At 39.7% G+C, this 18906-nt stretch overlaps 1 protein-coding gene across 9 annotated transcripts in view; it reads right to left on the bottom strand.

Annotated features, from left to right (window-relative positions):
• The window catches only part of LOC121951210 (receptor-type tyrosine-protein phosphatase mu), a 211096-nt gene that overhangs the window by 127074 nt on the left and 65116 nt on the right, over nucleotides 1-18906 (bottom strand). For all 9 annotated transcript variants that reach the window (XM_088085802.1, XM_088085798.1, XM_088085796.1 and 6 more), the window contains 4 exons: nucleotides 10874-11148; nucleotides 5386-5464; nucleotides 3445-3560; nucleotides 120-294 (listed from right to left, as the gene is read on the bottom strand). In XM_088085802.1, coding sequence (XP_087941928.1) covers nucleotides 120-294; nucleotides 3445-3560; nucleotides 5386-5464; nucleotides 10874-11148 — 645 coding nt within the window. The remainder of the gene's footprint in view (nucleotides 1-119; nucleotides 295-3444; nucleotides 3561-5385; nucleotides 5465-10873; nucleotides 11149-18906) is intronic.

Raw genomic sequence — 18906 nt, 5'->3', positions numbered from 1 at the left:
GACTTTGCTGGATGCATAGAGGTCGTGTGCACGGAGAAAAAAAACATTCCTGCTGTCTTTTGTGTTAGTTCATATAGCCGGTGTTTGTGTTTTCTCTCTGCTTTGGGACCAATACTCACGTTTTATGGTTAGTTCCCCATAATTGGACACTCCAACCCCTTTGTCTGAGTGGACGATGCAGCGGTAGCGGCCCGAGTCGCCCTTGGTTGTGTTCTCTACATCAAAAGTGCCTATGAAGCGCCGGTTGTTCCAAGGTTTAGTGGCTTTCATCGGGGCCTCCCGTCCACCGATGCCCTGTTTGGAAGCGAGACAAACACACAAGTGAGCCTACAAAATGGAAAGGTTTAATAAGCAAAGTGGCCTGACCTTGTGTGTTTTCAGAAACTCTGGTTGAGTGTACTCGTTGTCTGTTCTCGTGCGCGTTTGTTTGTGTCCTATCATTCCCATCGGTGGCTGATAGTAGGAATACATTTATCACACAGGAGCGCGCGTGCACACATACACGCACACAAACACGCGGTGGGCTCTCCCCAGCTGTCACCCCTCACAGCAGGCAGATGGGGGACATTTGTTCATTAGAAATATTTCTTCATTACTGTCATCGGGGGACTTCACTTAATGTTTGTTTTCCAGCTCCTGTGCTAATGAGGACGTGTTTGTTAAAATGATGGAGTACCTGGCAGAGGACCTTTACCCGGCGTCATGCTCCCACTGATCACATGTGTGACAGTGTGCTTAGCAGCAGAGCCGGCAGGGTTATGTCTGCCAGATGCACTACCTTCGCTGCTCAGAACAAGGTCAATTCAAGACTGCTGTGCAGCTCAGTTGTGCCGGATATAGTACACAGTATCCACAGAGCCAACATCTATATAGGTTAAGACCATACTGCGGTGATCTGAAACAACTGTGATCCCCTGCCTCCCAGACACAGAGGTGATTTCTACAGCTTTTGGTTTGTGTTTCCATACTTTGTATGAGCATGGTACGTGACTAGCTGCAATGATATACAGGGTTCATACACTTTTTTAACAATAAATTTCCATGACTTTTCTTAACTTTAAGGCAAATGAAACGTCTGCATATTTTTTTTTTTTTTTTTCAAAAACATGAGAAGGCGGCAATGAGCGACTTAAAGAGAAATGACCCAGAAATTAGAAAGAAATTAGTAAATATATAAAAGAAAATTACCAGAAAATTACCAGAAAATTACGAAAAAACAAAACAAACAAAAAATAATTAAGAAACCTCTTAAAAATTATAATAATTGTGCAAAATAATTTTAAATATATAATAGTAATAATTATAAATATAGTTCTCTGGACATTTTTCCCTAGTTATTTTAAAATTATTTTCTTTACCTACTTACTTCTTGCAATTTCCGGACAATTCTTGCCTTTTGTACCATGTTTTTGAAAGAAATCAAACTAATTTGTTCAGGTTTCAAAGGTAGAAATACTTGCAAAATGTGTCTGAATGCAGAATGAAAGTGATGTTGATCCAGTTTTTAAAAATATATATATATTATGGAAAACAATAAAAAATTCAGTTTTTTTAAGTATGTCTTAGGGACTGTTTGTTATATATGAAAGGGGATGTTGGCATGTAAAAAAGGAGGAGGCATGTCAGATTAATTTTTAAGCACTCGTGAAGGCACTTGTGTTTTTATTTTGGCTTTAGGGGAGGGGCATACAGCTTTAAATGGCTGTATTTTGTATTTATTTTAATTGACTGTTTTGTTTTTCTTAAAAAAACGTTATTTTTCAATTTTTAAGAAAAAAAATTGGCCTTCTTTTTTTGTGATTTTTTTCACCAAAAATGTCACCTTTATCACAACCTGAAACTGCAAAAAGATTAATTATCATTGAAATTTTGAATTTCTGACAGCCCTTGATGACATCATGTGTTATTATACAAGTTTGTGAAACAAAATGACTTTTCCCTAAACCATGTGCCATTTGCACACTCCATGACCTTTCCAGGTTTTTTTTATGACTGTACGAACCCTGGACATATATCAACATGATTTAACCCTTCATGGCGCCTCTTCTTTACTTTCACCTTGTCGGTTATTTTCTCCTTTAGAGTTGTGGTTAAACTGCTCACCACAAGCTATGTTTGAGGTCTACTGTTGTGCAGTTTTAAAGGACATCTCCTCCCCAATCAGGAAAATTACTGTGGTGCAACTGTTTACATTTGGCACTATGTAATTAGGGTTAAAAATGTTTAAAATAACCAAATACTTTCTTTTTTATAACCCTCTCTCCCTTTCACTCAGCCACTTGGGTCCAAATAACATGACTTACTGAACTTTGAAGTTGCTGATTAGTTATTAATTTATATTTTGTTCACTATGTCTTTTACTTTGGTCTAATTTTTTTCCACACGTTGATTTAGTAACCACTCCAGTCACGACAAATACTGTTAGCCCCTTAAACCCAATGTCACTGTTATGTGTTTAACATGAATTATTTGATAATCTGCTACATTTTCCTCATTTAAAGGAATACTTCACCCAGGGCTGGGTAATATGTCGATATCATACTGTTACTGTGATAAGACTAAGGCTGAGCGATATGAAAAAAAGTCTTATCGCGATCATTTTTTTCATTTCAGTCGATATCGATATATGACACGATATAAATCAAATCACTAAGGTTCCCTTTGACTCCTAAGTGAGATATGAAGATATCATAAGCAGCGATGCACAGTAATGATTATTTCAACCAATACCAAAAACCGATAATTTCCAGCTTCTCGTGGCCGATAAGATACCGCTAACTTCTTTTTTTGTTTGTTCTTCATTACCCGAGGGTATGAAAGGCTGAGATGTGGTGAGTACCACATGTCATGTGGATTCCTAGTTTGAAGTGTCAAATTCAGCCATGCTGGTTTTTTGGAGCCAAAAGTGACCACATTTGGACAAGTTGGTGGAGCTGAGAAGGAGCAAAATGGTGGATCTGACTGAGAAGTTGAGGACACCATCAGCAGACTCTCGAAGTTTGGGAAGCACTGAGCAAACAACTTGATGAAATAGACTTGGATTATATTGTGTTGTGTGAGTGTTTGTGAAAAGATTTTTTAATACAGTTTTACTGTTGTTAAATGTGGCCCTGTGACTTTAAATCATCAAGAATTTTCTCAGTTTTGGATTTAGTATGCAGCTAATAAAAACACATTTTTCTTCTCAAATTTGGCGTAACAGGGGGTGAGTTACTGTCATACAAATGATCATTTGGGAGGTGAAGTATTCCTTTAAAGACGACATTAGCCTGCAGCCGTCTTAGACAACAGTAGCACTGCTGATCAGAAGATTACATATTCAGACAGTATGGTCCTTTCAGTGAGACACATTCATTTCCAGAGGGCCCACTTCTAATACCGATTCCATCTTCTGATCTAGTCTTTGATCTAGAGTGTAAGTAAAAGGATAAAAATTGATCTCACCTGAAGCCAGAGGCGGAAATTGTCCCTTTTGCGTCCATTGACGGTGCAGTGAAAAGATGCCGTCTGTCCGGCGTTTACCTCGACTCCCTTTATAGTCAGGAAGTGAGGTGTGTTCACTAAGGGAAAACATGATAATATCGATCAGACAGCTGCAATAAAAGTCATACAAGATTACATGCTTAGATGTAACATTCAACTCTGCCAATAGGGATTTTACTTAATAAGAATTAATCACCAGAAATTGGTGTTAGAGTATTATTTAGTGATTATGCCAAAGATTTTACTGTAACCCATTATCTAACTCTTGTGCCAAGATTTGAATGCAAAATTGGAGATCTGAGAGAAGTAGGCTCAAATGAATAGTGCTCTTTATTACACTATCTTATACCCCTCAGCGCCAGGGGCCAGCATCATTTTGAGAGGACCATTCCACCTAAATCCTTAAAATGAGACACCAGAGGCCAATCTTGGACCTACCAAAAACCCAATTTCTGCTGTCTTTAAACTGCATCCTATCATTGATTGAGGAGATTTCTCCAAAAGCATCATTCTCTTCTCTAACTCTGCTCAATATCAGCACGCACACTGACTGGGATAGTCCACACAAAGTAACTTATGTAGAACATTTCTGATTAGTACCGCTATTCTGCACAGAAAAATAGGGCAATTCAGTGGAGCGACCTTGATTCGAAACATAACCAAATCTCTAAAGACTTGGCAAAAGCTAATTCTATCACTTTCATCATCAAGACTTTCACTTCTACTTAATATTTTACAACCTCGTCTTTGAACTACACCTCCCTTATAACTTTGTCCTGTCAATCCATCTGGTGCCAAAAAAGACAAATCTATTTTTCTCCTCGCTAATGTCTTCTTTAATGATGCAAGGAGAGGCAGACCACCCAGTGGCATAATCACACCTTTGTGCTAGATATTCCACATGGTCGTATAAATAGAAAATGAATTGGCTGCGCTCCACTGAGGAGTCGCTCTGATCACTTTGCTTATCACTCAAAGAAACCCAATTGCCACTGAGCGGGTTATTGATCCACTCGCACTTTTGCGCATTTAAACATTGATCACGTCGCGAGGCCTCATTGATTTACTCAAATACATTTATATGCAACACCTATTGCTATATAAATCCATCTTATTGACATAACATTTGTAGGAATTCAGCTGCTTTCAAATGGTTACCAGGTCATTAGCGCCTAACAATCAGAGCTTGATACTTCAGCTATGAGGGGTAAAGCATTAATCAATTGATGAAAACCTGCGCGGTATCGATTTAGACTTAAGAGTGTGAAAACCTCTTTGTATAAACTCAAGGAGTGCTACATGAACTAACATGACTCCCACTACTCAAAAGCACAGACATGAGGATTCATGAAGAGCCCTCATTCTCCCACAGCAGCAGCCCATCCCAAAAGTTGAAGCAGAAAAAACTCTAAATATGCGAGTGATTACATGTTCATTAGCTCTGCAGCGCACTCTGAAGTAAGTGCTTATATTCAGCAAGGGTAGCAGAACTCCGACATCTGAGAGATGAGATGCTGTACTGAATATCCTTAAGGGAGGAGAAAAATAGTGGAATCAAAACACGAGCGGCAGCAAACTGTGGGGCGGTATTTGTTTTTCGTCCCCGTTTTTTTTTTTTTTGCACTATTTCTCCCGTCTCTCAAAGGATAGATTTAACACAGCCTCTCCAACATTATATCCTGAGCGCACTTCAGCATGTCAACTGTATGCTCATAAATCTTCAGGGAGCTAGGAGGAGGGAGGTTTGTACTTTGGATTGACTGTAGCGTACTCTTTGAAGGCCCTTTGTTTGACTGGGAGGCCTTGAATAGAACAACGATACAGGTATTTGGGAGGGTGTCATGGAGAGGACAATGAATGTTTGATGATATTCTTTTATAGTGAAGGGGGAAAAGGACTTACTGCACTGATGGCCCTGGACCACGACATCTTTGATGGCCAGCAAGCCACGCTGCCCTGAGGTTACGGCTTCAAACACAATCTGAGGAGGAGAGAGGAGACTCATAACACCAATGATGAATGGGCACATGTCTTCAAATGGCACTTGAGTGAGGCTGCCCGTGTGCACAGAGAAGTTCAGCTACTGATAATGCGATCTGCTCGGGCTGGGCTGCAGCTGGACACACAGCTGCGGGCCACTGACATTATTTCCACAATATGTCACAGTTGATAGGTGTTATGACATGCAAGTGTTAAATTAAGTTTGAGCCTTGAGATGATTAGCACAGTCTGTGACAAACACACAGTGTTGGGGGGGGGGGCACCACTGAGAAACCGCTATCTAATCATTTGATTTAAGTTGTCAAAGTGCTAAGAATTTTGCCCTCACCCAAAAAAAATGTAGGTGAATGAGAGTGCATTGACGTATATATATCTACATTTGCGTATAAAGTCCTTCCAATCAAAAAAGTAAACAGGAAGTCACTGTAGCAAAGCTGTGACATAAAGTAGCTTCCAAATATTACAGTTTTAAAGGGCCAAATCCTGAACTTTAACAATTTTATTTATGCATGCTAACATTAGAGAAATATGATTGTTTCAGAGTTGTCAATATGCAGAAACAGATTGAAATAACAGATCTAGCTAACCTTATCAGTGTTACTTTACTTTACCTTTAAACGAAGCATTTTGTCCTATGACATATGCTGTGTATTTTTGCAAAAGGCAATTTAAAATCTTTCCCATTTGCGTCATTAAACAAGATTTTGATCAAACACCAGGTCAGTTATCAGCAAGCTTAAACCTCAGCAATAAAACTGTTTCACCTGGCAGTTGGTGGGTAGAAATATAAAGGAGCAGCTACTGTAATCTCTACATAATCATGAGCTTGTTTGGCACAAACTGTTTTAATTTTGTGATGCATGAATCTTCACTTAGCAAAGACTTAAATTATAAAGAGGCAAAGTTTCAGTTTAGTTTGTTCTGTCAACTGTTTGAATTGTTGATACATTTTCTTCTTCCTGCTCCTGTTTGTTCTTGGAAAGTGTAGAAATATTATGAGAAAAAAAGTGTATAATGGGGTTTTTGTTATTGTTTTGGTAATTATATGAGCAAATAAACCAAATATGAATACATATGAATGTTGCTGGAACAGCTTTCTATTAAGGAAAAATACTATAAAACTTGTTGACTGTGTTAGAAATCCTAGAGGCAAATATCTCAAAACCTGAAAAAAAAAAATGAGATCAAAATATCTGCATGGATAGATGCCACTGGATGTAAGTGCGAACACATGTGAACCTATATGTTGCCTCAAGCAGTTGCTCTGAGTCTTGTGTTACTTCGTTGACATGTTTGTTTCTATCTCTGACACCAAAACATCTGAAATCAACTACAACTGTGCTGCGTAGGACTAACATTACCCTATTTTAGGGACCAAGTTCTCCTGCAAAACAAATGGTCCTAAGCCCTGACAGAGGGCGTGTCCCTGCAGAATGTCAGAGTTATGCACTCGCTGGTCTGCACTGTGATAAAAAGGGAAACAGAATGCCGGTCCCTTCCCAAAGCCAGGGTGTGGTACCGAGACCCATTACACCACACACACTCAGACTGCACATGTTTTGCATGCCATTATTCCATAAATACAAACCTATATCTTCCACTGCATGGTATATATTAATGGATATGGTCTCACACAAAAACTTATGTCCTGCCAGTCGTAGCTAGGCTGCACACACTTACATCTCTGAGATTCCTTTTGTAGCCTGGGAATGTGAAAGCGGAGATAGTTACCATTGTCATCTGGGAGGCAGGATGCCTTCAGATAAGGCTGTCTAATTATAAATTTCTTTTTTTGTCTCATGAAATATGAAAGTGAATGTCTTGGGTGCCAATTATGGCCTCATTACAGGCTAATTTAAAGGAAATTAAAAGGCCAACCACTCCATATATCGCCACCAGACAAATGAACTGGCCCCCACTCTCTAATTGAAATCCTTTGTTTGTGCAACAGACATCAGTCAGGCTGCCTAATAGCTGTGATATAATTGATTCCAACATCAATGATAGTGCAGTGCATAATTGGGCCTGACCCACAGACTGAAAATATTCACATGGGACTGAAGCTGTTGATGTCACGGGAAAGTTCACCATTCTCATTTGTTAGAGAGACACACGCTGAACCCAACATTCAATGTCTACATCACCGCACTGGCGATCCCTGAGGGACTTGGCTAAGTACTACATTACAGCAGGATTGATTAGCTCTGCCATAGGCTCTACTGTATTGAAATCAAGATAGATGAGGACATTTGGGTTTTTCTCTCTCATTGGTGCACTGCTGCATATACATAGATAAATTATCTTAAGCACATTTCTTGACTAGTGTGTGCAGTATCAGTAGACACAATGCATGTATTGAAAATTATAGATTTTATGTTCAGTAGTTTTGAAAAATGCATGACAATCTCAATTAAAAGTTTTGGAGATGACCTGACAGAAGTGTAATTATCAGAGGCTGAAAGGCTCATGATGACTACAAGCCTTACTGGTAATTAAAAAATAATTTCCAAGTATCAGGTGGCTTCCCTTTGACAATTGCGTAGGTTACTATGCAATTAAAGATACCTATAATTAGTGCCATGTTGTTAATTAGGGACAATTTCAAGCATTGGCCTCTCTTTTCTTGACTGAGAGTGGCGCTAAGTTCATTAGCATCCTCGCATCTACCCATGTTGTCAGTTTGGGTCTGGAACAATTACAAACCAAGACAGACCTTCCACTGGGGTTTGAAAGGCAACAGATGCTGGGAATTTCCCTGAGCGCGCTGGAAAGCATAACACGTCATTTTGGGCATAAATGCTCACCCTACGTAGAGATGTGCTGAAAGACACGAAGAGCAGCACGCCAACATGTGTAAGCATCACCAGACTTCACTTTGAATGCAAAAGCACCAAAGTTTAAAGGTTGGTTTTGCTGCATGGAAGAAACAGTTGAAGTCAAAGTGTCTGAACTTCACAAATAAAAGCAGAGCAGAGCTTTTTTTTTCTTAAAGAAGTATTTCACCAATATAAAGAGGGTCCTTGCAGAAAACTAGGCTGCCTATGCAGTAGAAAGCCAAAATACTTTTGAAATTGGTGCTACATGACCTGAAATAAAGAGAAAAGGGACTGTGGCATTGCCTTTGGTCTCGAGGTAGAAAACCTTCAACTACCACAATGCACTGCACTGTACAAATCCAATAAATGCTCCCACTGGTGGGTGATGTAATGCAGACTTGCCCATTCGACACAGCAGCTGCAAGCTGCTCGCAAACTATCTCATATTGCTGGTTAAAGCTGAACTAAAACTACCTCTGAAAGCATTTCAGGAGAGAAATAGGCAATGCTTTAACAGAATCTTGGTTTATATTTGCAGGGTTCCCACATCTTTTAACTAATGAATTTTCAAAATTTCCTGGACTTTTCCACAATTTTTTACCCCATCTCCATGATGTTAGGCCTATAAACAAGCACTTCACAGGCACTTGCGGATAACGAAACTGCTAACGCTTGCTATCTTTACATCCAAATTAGACATTCTTGCCACCATATAGCTCTGTACACCAACAGACCAGACCTCACATACAGGTACATAACAAAATGTCAAAGGCTGCGCCACTTTTGGGGGGATATAAAAACAGCCAATCCAATCCATGGTTGTGCAGCGCAGAATTTAAAAATAATGTATTTTGTGTGATGTTCGACATGTTCTGGGAATTTTATGGAAAACATTTAAACAATAATGAAAACAATACATATTCAAAATTTTCCCCAAACTTGCTGTTAATTTCAAAGTATTTCCAGCCTGGAAAACAGTATTTCAAATGTCATAACTTTTCCAGGAATTTCGTGACCGTGGGAACTCTGTATTTGATCAGCACTGCTTAGTTTTAGTGTTTGATCTTAGTTTTTTCAGCAGGAAAATGTGCAGGAAATAGTATGGCGCCCACTTCCTGTTCACAAACTCTCACTATTACAGCTAAGCAGGGAACTGCAGACATTTTAGGAGATAAATAGGCAATACAGTAACATTATCTTGATTGATATTTCCCTGATTCACCTCTATACTCATTGTGTCCTCTGTGGCAACTAGGTGAATGGTAAATGGATTGTACTTGTGTTTCTAGTTTTATTGACCACTCAAAGTGCTTTCACACTACACTGTCTCATTCACCTATTTGCACACACATTCACACACTGGTGGCCGAAGCTACCATACATGGTGCCACCTGCTACTCAGTAATCATTCACTCACACTCATACTCCAATGACGTGGCATTTGGGAGCAGTTCGGTGTTCAGTATCCTGCCCAAGGATGCTTCGACATGTTGCCCAGAGAAGCTGGGAATCAAACCGCTGACCTTCCAATTAGAGGACGACCCGCTCTACCTCTGAGCCACAGCTGCTCCAGGCCAGGGCAATATGAAAATACGTATACGCTCAGCCTTCAGTGCAAACAACAGTCCATGAACCAGCAAAACTCTACCGGATGTCATATTTTAAGTCATCCTGCAGAGTTTTTCTGGGGGTTGGAGGGATATCTAGGCTTTGGTTTACACACAAAGCTGGTTGAAAGACAGTAAAGAGTCCCTTCAATTTAAAAAAGAAAGTACACACCAATGACATGTAGCACTTAAACTTGTGGTCTGCATTCGTTTCAGCCACATGTCTGAATGTACGATGAATCCAAACACCTTTTGAGCTGAACTAAAAAAAACCAAAACATCTGACCAGCCTGGCTTTGCATCATTATGTCACACACGGGGGTCACCATACTGCTTCCTTCCTCCTCTTCTTCCTTTCTTTTGTCCATGTGTCTCTCATTAAGGCCTCCATCTTGCAATCAGCAGTGAGAAGCTCAGCGGTGTTCCTTGTTAACTAAGTTATCAGGGTGGCTATGATGAGCAAGCACGAGGACTCCCCTCAGCTCCACCGTGGACCAGCTCTGCCAGGCCATAATGAAATAATTCACCAAGGGACCAGTCTCCCATTGGGAGGTTAAGGGGTCTCTCTGCATCAATTAACATTTGGTGGACTTGTGGAACAAGCCCCGGCGAAGACTAATAGCCAGGCAAGTGTGAAATCACCTTGCCCCGGCCAGCAGTCATGTGCATTGGTAAGTGAAAATGAGTTTTCAGAATTGGAAAAAGAGAACAGGCTCAGATAGAAGGGAGAGAGAACAGATTACCATGGATACCGAGGTAGCCCCAGAAATCAATAATCTTAGGTGTTTTGAATAGGCCATTGTGCGATTGTTTGGACCTCCTCAAATAATAAATTTGTCTTGCTCCACCCAGCGAGCAGGCTTTAATGACTTTAGCTTAACTATAAAGGCTGCTCACAATGAGCAACCTAGTTTTCTGATGAGACATTATGCAAAACAGAGCCGGATTCAGACTGCATTTCCTCACCTGGTAGAAGTTGGGCCAGTAGGTGCTGATGGCCAGCTCTACCTGTCCCCAGGAGCGAGTGGCTGGACCCGACACGTTCCAAACGGGCATCCCCATGGGGCTGTTGTTTTCCTTGATGTAGACATTTAGGTGACCTGGGTGGCTATTGTCTCTGCCTCCTATATAGTAGTGGAAGGTAACGCAGTGGGTGTCATTCTCCCTTAACTGTGGTGTCAGCAGCAAGGCCTTCTGCCCGGCAAAGCGTCCAGACGTGTTCATCATCATGAAGGCTGAACCTGCAACATTAACAAGAGGTTATATCATGAGTCGAGCAGGTTATATCCAACACGCAGTTCAAACAGTGTCAGGTAAACTAATGTTTGCAGTAAAAAGTCCGGCAACAGTGTCCAAAATACAACCGCAAACCCATCAACCTGGCATGAATAAACTACAAAAGGTGTTTGGTATTCTATTTCAAAGGAATGGAAATATGGGAGGAAGCATTTAGCCAAGCTAGCGCAGTGGCTCTATGAAAAGCAAAAGCCCTCATGCAGCAACGTTATCTTAAATTTCTCTAATATTTTTTCTTAAATTTCTGTCAAGACAAAAAAGAGATGTCAACTCCAGATGCATCGAATGATCTTAACAACTAATCGCACTTGATCCTAAATCTTAGGCGCAAGGCCAATTGTTTATTATTAGCATAGCTGACACTCCCTAAGGGCAGGTGTTGTGCCGAGTGCAAATACTCTGGCGTATGCCCAAGAATTGGGGAGATACAACCAAAAACTGTAAAAGGAACTTTATCAGTGGTGCAATCGAGATATTCTTGAATAAACTTAAAGTCAGCATGTGATTTTCCAGGGCATTACATGAAAATCAAAAATCCAGCAATGGCAAAACATTGGTAATGCTGTTAATGCCGTGTAAGCAGAGGGATGCACAGCGACTGAAATTAACAGAATTTGGTTTGACACAAAAAAGAAGCAAAAAAACAAAACAAAAAGACAAAACACACATACAAAAAACATATTTTCAAAGGATTTCTATGGTCTAAATTGGGAAGAAGGACCAACAGTATTTATTTAGCCCTCAAGTTCAGAAATCCAATTCTTCAAATCCAATCCAAAACAGCTACAGTAAAAAATAAAGGAAACAAATATAAAGGTTATACACTTACAACACTCAACTATAAGACATTATAAAATAGTTAAAAATGCTCCCATCTCTGATTTTGCTTCAGCCAACGTGTTAAAAGTTACCTTTCTGAATTCATTTTTTATGGAGCAGCTCCAGACTTTATAGCCTTTGACCTGACAAATTTGAATGTTATCACTCTAGCATTTGGATTTGAGAGAGTTGTGCATTTTTACTAATATTTTGGTACATTTTATGCCATCAGAATAATATGTAGGAATTTGAAAAAGGGGCATAACGCCCCTTTAACAGCTAAAATGTGTGATTATGTTTTGAAACTCATGTAATGTGTTATTAAAGAAACATGCCAAAGACTAATGTGGTGCTCCCCTGTTTAATCCCTGGCAATAACATAATTTAGATCCACTGGTGTTTAGAGGCAGGTGGTTATTAACGTAACAGAAAGAACTCCAAGACACAAATCAGAATATTACTAGCAATTTGGTCCTGAGGTAAGTAAATAAAAGGCTTAATCTCATAAGAGTATGCAGAAAGCATGTAAATGACTATGCCAAGACCTTTTCTATTAGCACTGAGAATTTCAGCATGTGACCCTTAATGAGAAAATGCTCTTATCTTTGGATTGATAGAAAGTGTCTGATCATTATCATTCATCAAAACACCAAGACAAAAAAACAGACTAATCGTAAAAATGCTAAGTGTGTGAGTGTTTTTCCCCCTCAATGACACAGAGAGGGAAAATGATGAGAAATCAATACGTTAAAATCTGCCAAAAAATTTGCCAAGCAAGCCCCATTTAGATTTTATCACTTTGGTTCAATATTAAAGGTTAATCTAATTCTCTCCCCTCTTGCCAATAAAACACAAGTGAGAATTATTATACTGGCAAAGTTTCAAGGAGATGCAGAACACATTCTATTTGTCATCATCCTATTTAGCTTGGCTCAGTAATGAGATGGCACAAATCGCAACAGCATTTGAGACACGGCCAGAAAGACTCAGTTTTAGAAGTGTGCTAATAACTCGAAGGCACATTCTGCTTAGAGGTGAGACAAACAACCTGTTAGCCGAAAGCTCCTCTGCTCTCCTGAATGTGAAGCAGGGCTGAACCTGCAGTGGATGTGAATCTTTGTCATTAAATTTAACATCTGGTGATTCACTCAGATTCGGTGTTAAAAAAGGGTGAATACCATCGACTAAATCAGCGGGTCCCCGAGTGTGTCAGCCAAACAGCCTCTCACAAAACCCTATTTGTTCCATCAATGACTCGAGCTTGCCCACTTGTCTTGTTGTGCTGCACTTGTAACGCTCACCAATTCCAGATGTCTCCAGCTTCAGATAACGAGTGGGGATTCTGTCATGTTTACACAATGAAACAGGAGGAGAGGGAGCAGAGGAAGGAGGAGGAGGAGGAGCAGCGCGTTGTGATGACACCGAGTCAGCCTCCCCGGCTTTGTCTGTCAGGTGGTTCCAAGTTGTTTCTTAAAAGGATCTCATCATGTTTTGGATCACACGAGCGTCACATCACACGAGGGGCTGCATTTTAATATGAACTAATAATAACTCCTCACACAGAAGTGAAGCCACAAACACGAACCACAGAAACCATGTTATACTGCTGGTGAATATATGCATGTTAAGTGTACATGATCCACATTTGATTGTGGATCGTGTGGAAGGCATGAGCCAGAAGTGGAATACAGAATATGTGGGCCAGAAAGTGCGCCGAGTATCAACAAACTGTGGCTTACATTTGAATCTAATCAACTTTCATTGATCAAGAAAAAAATAACTTGATATCAACTCATATTTTTTTTTTTAAGAATTTGAGAAATAATATTTCTTTGATACATTCAGATAATGATGATATGCAAGTTAATAAAATGAGCGTGACAGCGCTGGAAACAGTTTGACAAAAAATTGTAGTTCATGTTCTAGTTACTAGCTTTTTCCCATTGTTTCAACTACAGCTCATGGGCTATATTCAAAACCACCTACTACAGACTACAAAAACAGTATGCAGTGGGGACTACATACTTCCTTTTTCTATATGCAGTATAATATTATATTATCCATTTTTTTGTGGTATGGTAGGCAACACGTAGCTGGTGTCTAGGTTTTTTAATTGAGAGTAAACAACAGCACAACTAACAGCAAACCATCATTACAGTACGGCAGTTCGCCTGCTTATAAAGGCCACTGTGTCCTACTCTGTCCCCTCATAACCAAAAATATGACTCAAGTTATAACTAAGTTATCTACTTTGTGTTGATTACTTATTGACAGTTTGCTATGGTTAACGTTTGAGTCTTTGTGATATCAAACATTAGCTTAGCTTGTCTCTGATAGTTGAATGTCTCCTAATAAAGCAGATAACAATCATGTGCTTGTGCCTTTATATTGTTTAGTCTGTGATGATGATTTTAAAATGCCTCACGAAGATGTCTGATTGAAACGTTGCAAAATTAAAATTTACTGGGAGCTTTAAGTACAGTGTGTGGAATTTGTTTGATTCTTACCAATAAGACTTGAACTTTACTAGTTTTCCGACCACTTAAAGCACTTTTACAGTCATCCAATCACTCATACATTTACACACTGGTGTCCGAGGCCATCATACACGGTGCCACCTGCTACTCAGTATCTATTCACACACTCACATAGATGGCGCAGCATTGAGAGCAATTTGGGGTTCAGTATCTTGCCCAAGGATACCTCGACATGTTAACCAGAGGAGCCGGGGATTGAACCGCCAATTCCACAATTAGGGGGCAACCTGCTCTACCTCTGAGCCACAGCCTCCCAAATAACAATTCAAGATTCTAGAAGAGCAGCAAGATTAAATCATTTTATCTCCATTAAAGCTAGTGATGCGCTAAACCGAAAGTTAGCCATTCAGCCAGCGGAAGTTAGGTGCTTGGCTGCACTTGGCTGTCGTGAGTCATGTGCTCTACAGGCCCTACAGCTCTGAATATCTGGGTAATTTTATACCGCAGAAAAAGAGCGTTTTTGGCTTCATACACCACTGAGCAACTTTCAGGAATGAACATGGCTCTGCCTCTAATGCTGTATCCAGGTCTTTTAATACATCCATGGTTAATCAGCATCTTGATACGACACACCTGTCAGTTAGATGGATTAAAGAAGAAGTGCTCACTTACACTGATTTTAAGAATTTTGCAATCAAAATCTTAGAGAAATGCATCTTTTGTGTGGATTAAAAAGGTCTGAGATCTTTAATGTGACTTTGTGAAAAATGTGATCAAAAACAAAAGTGCTGCATTTATATTTGAATTCAGTATATTACTGTATGATGGTGGCTTTCCTGTGTTATAGATTGTCCTGCACAGCATGATCTGTTGTGATTTACTATTGTGAACAGCACTATTGTTCTCCCAGAGCTTTTTAATGTATTATTCACTTTCAGTTTGTTTCCGATTTGAGCGTTGAGGCTAATTAATTCTGAGGCTATGCAGGAAGTTGTGTAAGGTGCATGTAGAAGGGCAGGAGATGAGTCGACTTTGAGACACTTGTTTGTCCAACCAGGTGCCTCTGTATAAGGGCTGTGAGGTCTCTTTAATAACATTCAGCCATCTGCTCAGGTGCCCACAACATTTTTTGTTTTTTTCCCTTTGAGGCATCAGCAACCCTTGGTGTGATGCGAACCAGCACTAATAATCAGTTGATGAATTGTTCAGTTGTAGCTCGTGTTACAAAGACAAAGACGCTGGCACCACTGCTTTCCTCTATGATTAAAACAGGCTGTTTACTTTTCATTTCAAAACAGCCACGTTGTGACAGTGTTGCACAGGAGATTTATGCACAGCAGTGCTTTTCGTCGGTAATTAGAGATGAAAATATCAGATCCCTCAAGCGGCATTTGTACATTTTTTACTACTTCGTTAATGAAATATTAATAAAACAATAGGTACCCTTTGTAAGTAGTCACTTCTCGTTTAATAAAACTTAATGCAGTGACTGTTGGTATTAAAGCGCAATTGCTTGATAGAAATGCATGCAAATATCAGAGCATTTCTTCCTCACTACCAGGGTGGTTGCAGAACCGTAACAATGACTCTGTGAAATTGCTGTCACCAAATTTGAGGCCTAAAAATCGTCTTGAATTGGGTCAGTGAACTTGAACACAACAAGGGGAAAAAGTCTTTGCTTTCCTCATTATTGACCACCATAAAACATACATTTCAAATGTCGGCGCGCCGCCTCATCGTGCGGCCATTGTCACTGTCACACAGAAGTGAAGATGATGACAGGGGAACACTGATTGTCATTCAGTTTCTATGCTCTTAGAGCCTAATGACCACATACTCTGCAGGACCTGCTGCACCATGACAAGCTAATTAGCCAGCGAGACTAAGAGCAAATTATAATGACACTGTGTTAGTGCTGTGCTAATGTGCTAGTGATGCACATGGGTGTTTTCTCTCCCTCTCCTCTTCTTTCTCTATCTCTTGTGCCTTAACAATGCCGTGTTCAAGACCAATTAAAAATAGAGAGCTCGGCACACTCAAGGCCTGTCTCTGCAACTCTGTAAAGGCCAGGGCTCGGCTATTGTCTAAGGTATTCAGAGGAACAGATTTATTATTATTTCAATGTAGGCCACCTTCACCTTCCATTACAATGATGGCTGAACATGGAGAACATGGAGACTGGTATAAAAAATGAATAAGTAAAAGATTAAATGTTCCTGCCACAGAAGCTACATACATTGATGTTTGTGTTCCTCAGAAAAGAAGTGCACACTGCTGAAATGGAAAAGTCTTCATTATATTAGAGGATTTTAGACATTATTAACAAGGACACTGCCTGAATAAGGGCTGTTACATATAAAAGTATTAACCACACATCTACTTTCAGACAACTTGTTGTCAGAGACCACAGATGATAAGATGTCAAAAAAACAAAAATTTCCTCACATTTGGTTGTTGCCCCAATGATCTCTTGGATGGATTTTAGTGAGTTTCTGTAATTAGTCGAGTGTTTTATTTTGATTAAAGGACAACTTAGTGAAAAGGTGCTGAGGAGTACTGCATACCGAAAGAGTTGTAAAGCCTACAGAGAGCTGCATAAAATCTGATTAATTGCCTCCAATAATATCACGTCAGCATCAGTTGGAGCTAAAAAAGCTTAAAAATAAAAACAATTTGGGGTTGCAGAGATAGAAAATGGTGAGCTTACCAGACACCTGTAGCTCGCTCTTTACCTCTGGTGTATTAGCTGCTAGAATAATACATCGAATCTCTAACCTAACTGTCAGATGTCACGTTTTGACTGAAAGAGAAATATATGGAATAAAAACAAAAATATCTTTGGTTCTGCTCATGGATATACAATAATAAATAGATCTCAGACCCAAGGTGGCTACTATTTAGTCCAGTGTTATTGCTCATCTGCGCATACACCAAAATAAATTTTTTAGCTCTCACGTTTACTTCCGCAGTTTGTGCCCCAATGAATATGAGCTGTAGTGCTCCTCCCTCTGTCCCTGCCTGCAAGTCACAGCTCAGGTCAAAGACTGTACATGGTGATGATAACCTCCATTGATCAGAAATTTATAATATAGAGACATATAAGTGACATTGTTTGCAGTGTGAGGTTTCCTGTCAAAAGTTTTATAGATATCTCTTTTATAATGGTAGTATAATGGTGAAAATGCTTTTTGGGCTGCAGGGGATTTTCTTCACTGCAATACTGCAAGTGGCCACTGGGAAAAATTGGAAGCGAGCTGAGATGCATTCCTGGGGGCCTGATTCTGCTGCATCGGTTTTTATTTGAGGCTGTGCACTGACAACATTACATATTCATTATTATGCTTCTCGAAACCCCCTAAATTCATGTGGTATTCTCTCTGAAAGTCAAACCAAGAATGAATACAAAAAAAGTTTTCGACTGGGATGAATACTTTTCCAGCAACTGGTTCAACTGGAAGTTAGTAATCCAAAAAAAAATCATTAGTGGTTTAACGGTATAATGATGCACACAGATATAGAGTGCTCCAGGGATTCTGTAGGCCGCCATGGACATTAACAGGAGGGTTTCCATTACAGATCTGTGCAAAACTTAAGCAATATTTTCTAAATGCTAATGAATCACAATTGAGGGATGACTGCGTTTCCTGTTGAGTACTGTTATGCAACTTCTCCTTTCGCAATAACATTCCAAGAAGCATGGCGAGGGACGTTCAAAACATTAGCGGGTTTATTTCTGTTGCAGACACCATACTTGCCGTCATTATTTCCTATCGAAGGTGACGTAGGCCTGTTCTGTGAGTGAGAATGGAAAGACAAGCCCCTTGTACGTGGGAGCAGCCATGTATGAGGGACTTCTGGGAGGTGATAGTCCATGATTTCACACTTTTTTCCAGCACCTAATTATTAAGTAGCACAACATTTTGGTGGCCACCAAAACCCAGTTCCATCAAAGCAATAAGTCTCTCACAGCGATCATTACTAGTTTGACATAATCCTAAGGAAACAGGCAAAAGTTAATGACAATAATCCATTGAAAGACTAATAAGTCAGATATACAGTATGAATTCCTGCTTTAGCAAAACAATAAAGCTCAATTTAGAAATGACAGCTTTTCAAGACTCCAACAATGTGACAAAACTGCATCATAATTTCCTGCAGTAAAGCCTCATATCTGTAGTCTTTTTTGTAATCATTGTAAAAAGCAGGAGGAGCCTGTGGATTGGTGTAGACAGAATAGTGACCTGAGGCAAATGCCACATGAATCCGATTAACCGCAATTTTTTTGCATTCATGCTTCCTTGTTTGATTGTAAGAATGAAAAATGTTGATGACGCTACTCCAAAAAGCATACCAGCACACCAATGTGCAAATATGATTTTCCTTAAACACACAGTTGCACAGAGGTAA

This window comes from Plectropomus leopardus, chromosome 12 (genome assembly GCF_026936395.1).
Source record: "Plectropomus leopardus strain MGB_pleo_1.0 chromosome 12, ASM2693639v1, whole genome shotgun sequence".
Taxonomy (NCBI): domain Eukaryota; kingdom Metazoa; phylum Chordata; class Actinopteri; order Perciformes; family Serranidae; genus Plectropomus; species Plectropomus leopardus.
The sequence above is the reverse complement of the archived record's forward strand: the minus strand, read 5'-3'. Positions and strand labels throughout refer to the sequence as shown.